The sequence below is a fragment of the Cyprinodon variegatus genome, unplaced genomic scaffold (genome assembly GCF_000732505.1).
Source record: "Cyprinodon variegatus isolate N-32 unplaced genomic scaffold, C_variegatus-1.0 Scaffold111, whole genome shotgun sequence".
NCBI classification, from domain to species: Eukaryota; Metazoa; Chordata; class Actinopteri; order Cyprinodontiformes; family Cyprinodontidae; genus Cyprinodon; species Cyprinodon variegatus.
Genome location: NW_015150564.1, coordinates 136,361 through 139,473, shown reverse-complemented (window position 1 = coordinate 139,473; position 3,113 = coordinate 136,361). Strand labels below are relative to the sequence as shown.

Below are 3,113 nucleotides of genomic sequence, written 5' to 3'. Positions count from 1 at the left end.
GTTTTGGGTGTACTATTCCTTTAACCTTATTTCAACCGTCGCGTATATTAGCTGCAACATATGCACCAATCAAGATCCGATTACCGAAATAATTTGATTGACAGATGACCATTGATATATGATTGGCCGAATTTAGGTGTACAAGCTGACGTATAACTAACTGGCCTGCATAAAAATAACGGGGGGAAAAAAACACAGATTTTAAGACAGGATTTTTTTTTTCTTATAGAAATTTTCAAACTTTTGGGACAAAATCGTCTGATACATGTTCAGCCGAATGATTTAAAACTTAAATATGATTTCCCTACGACTTTAAGGTGGATTTTAGTCACATAACAGGACTCACAAATGAATATTCTCAGATATTTACTATGCATTAATGCATATATGGTTTGTATTAAAATGAATTTCTTGTCTCATCCTGGACAGGAATGTCTGGTAACAAGGAGCTCTTCCTGTCCAAAGTCTCCCACAAGGCTTTTGTGGAGGTCAACGAGGAGGGAACTGAGGCTGCTGCTGCTTCCAATGCAGAAGGAATATACTATGGTTTTTCAGATTCAGCATCTTTCTATGCTGACCACCCTTTCCTCTTCTTCATCCGCCATAACCCCACTCTGAGCATCCTCTTCGCCGGACGCTTCTGCTCCCCTGAATGAGATTTGTGCCTGCTTCATATAAAGTTGCATCCAATGCAGCACGATGATTTTATAGTAACGATTACCCTTCATATATTCTTCAGTAAAAGCTTTGTTTAGTGAGAAATATTGTAAAAACTAAAAAAAAAGAAAAAGGGCTTATTTTATGGTAAACCAGCTCCCATTTTTTTTAGACGGATTGTAAGAGAAAAATAGCCATTTAAATTAACAATCCACTTAATTCTTTGGTTATATACACTGGCTGCTATATTTGTACTAATGTTAGAATGCTAGCTTTGCTTTAAATCCTTTAAATTCTTTTCTTTTTGACCTAACAGCTACTATTAATTGTAGTGAGGCTGATAAACATGGTACTGTATGCGGGTCGGCTGTTCTGCTTGTATTTTTCTTGTGTTGCTTCTCAAAGGATGCAGCAAAGAGCAACATTAAGGGAGCTTACAGTTTTTCTTAACTGTTAAGTAACACAAACCGGTGCTTTGGGCACATGACCATCACATGTAACTCATGCACCAACCCTTTAAATCGGATCTGCTGAATTGCAAAAGCAATCCCCAATCTTCACGCTAGTTGTTGTCTGTTTTTTTCAGAACACGACACACAATTCTCATAGTTTTAACCGAATTTACATGAAGAAAATGTCTTGTTTTTACTAAAAACACAATAATTTGAAATTATATTGACAATTTGTTTTACTTTAGAGGTGACTCATCAAAAGGACAAACAGCTGCAACAGATTTTTACAGTCAGCAGTCAGAGCTGGAGCAAAAAAAAGGTGAAGCAATCTCTTTAAGTGCAACCGAGGCCAAGATTGAAAACATAGAGCTTCTTACACAGGCTCATTATACAGACTTAGACAAACTTTATTTCATTTTGTACAGCACATGACATTTCCATTTTCTTAAAGTGCAGCGGTGATCAGTTGTTAACATTGCGGGAGAAAAAACATGGTGCAAAAAATCGTACTGATATGGTTGGTTTGATGCAGAGTCTGTGACATGATTTAGAGTTTTTTCAACAGTTCAGCTGTCTGATGGCGGTGTGAAAGAAGCTGATTCAGAATCTGCTGGACCTGCATCGGATGCTGCGAAGCCTCCTCCCAGAGGGCAGCAGGGAGAACAGTCCATGGTTGGGAAGTGAGGGGTTGCTGATTATGTTATGGACTTGGGATACGCAGAGATGTGATGAAATGTCTTTTATGGACGGAAGAGGAGCCCCCATGATCCTCTCTGCTGTTTCCACTTATCTTCTCACCTTCTTCCAAACTCTAGCACCATGTACAACATTGTGTTGTTTGTTTTGAAAGTAAAGTTTGATTTTACAGGAGAATTAAGTAGTTTTAAAGATTGTGAATATGTTTTTAGAATTGTGTGTAGAGTGTGATTGTAGAAAAGGTAGAAACGACTGAGAAAAGTGCAATCTCGCACAAGAACTGGTTGTGTTGTGCATATACCAGCAGGGAAGATATTTCTTCTTCCTTTATTTGCTCTAATCTCCCAAACAGAACATGTGATTAAATAAACCAAAAACTTTAGGGACATACTTTCAAACCATCTTTTTGGGAAATAAAACCTCTGCAAATCACTAAGAGAATAATGGAAAATGTGGTGTGATATTGTTAAATGGGGTAAAATTTTACAATAAAGTCAAAAATAAATTCAATTAATCGATCAATAATCATCTAAATGGCATTGGTTCAGATTTATTTTATTCAGGTTTATCAAAATAGAGCAAGTTGAATATGAATACAGTTTCATCAGAACCATGCATTTTTTGGTGTTAATCCAATGCATGAAATTACTGTGAGACAATTACATTTAAAACTAACATGGGATAGCTTTTTCAAATGTGTATGGTTAACCTTTGTTACCATAACTGATTTTTAAATTTTATGTCAGTATAATATGAGAAAAAAATAAATCAGATTTCTGACTTTAATGTCAGAATTCTGGCTTTAATCTCAAAATTTTGACTTTAATCTCAGAATTCCGACAATTTTTTGACAGCTAACAAACATGTTAGCAACAAGCCGTAGCCATGTCTGTTTTAGATACTAAACAAGCTCTCTTGTTTTAATGACCTTATGCTCTTCCATTAATGAAATAGCATCACAGAGGGACACCTCCGGAAATGAAAAGTTGCATAATCCCGTCCTTTTCCACCAATGCGTTACTGGATCTTCCAAACAACTCTAAGATTAGAGTCAGAATTCTGAGATTAAAGTCAGAATTCTGACTTTTTTCCCATATTAAACTGAAATAATATTTAATAATCAATTAACTTTTTTTTTCAATGGCCCTAATCCCCTTCCTTCCGTATAAATGTACTAAATACTACTCTAAACATTAGTTTAGAGTTTTTAATCTCAGAATTCTGATTTTAATATTAGAATTCTGACTTCTTTTTTAGAATACTGAATCAAGTCTCATAATTCTAAGAAAAAGGTCAGAATTCTGAATG

General features: G+C 35.5%; 1 protein-coding gene across 1 annotated transcript in view; it reads left to right on the top strand.

Annotated features, from left to right (window-relative positions):
* The window catches only part of LOC107084906 (leukocyte elastase inhibitor-like), a gene marked incomplete at its 5' end in the record, with an annotated part of 7,921 nt that extends 6,995 nt beyond the window's left edge, over positions 1–926 (top strand). Inside the window, one exon of the mRNA XM_015374965.1 lies at positions 430–926. Within this exon, the coding sequence (XP_015230451.1) occupies positions 430–656 (227 nt within the window). The remainder of the gene's footprint in view (positions 1–429) is intronic.
* Positions 927–3,113: the final 2,187 nt, after the last annotated feature.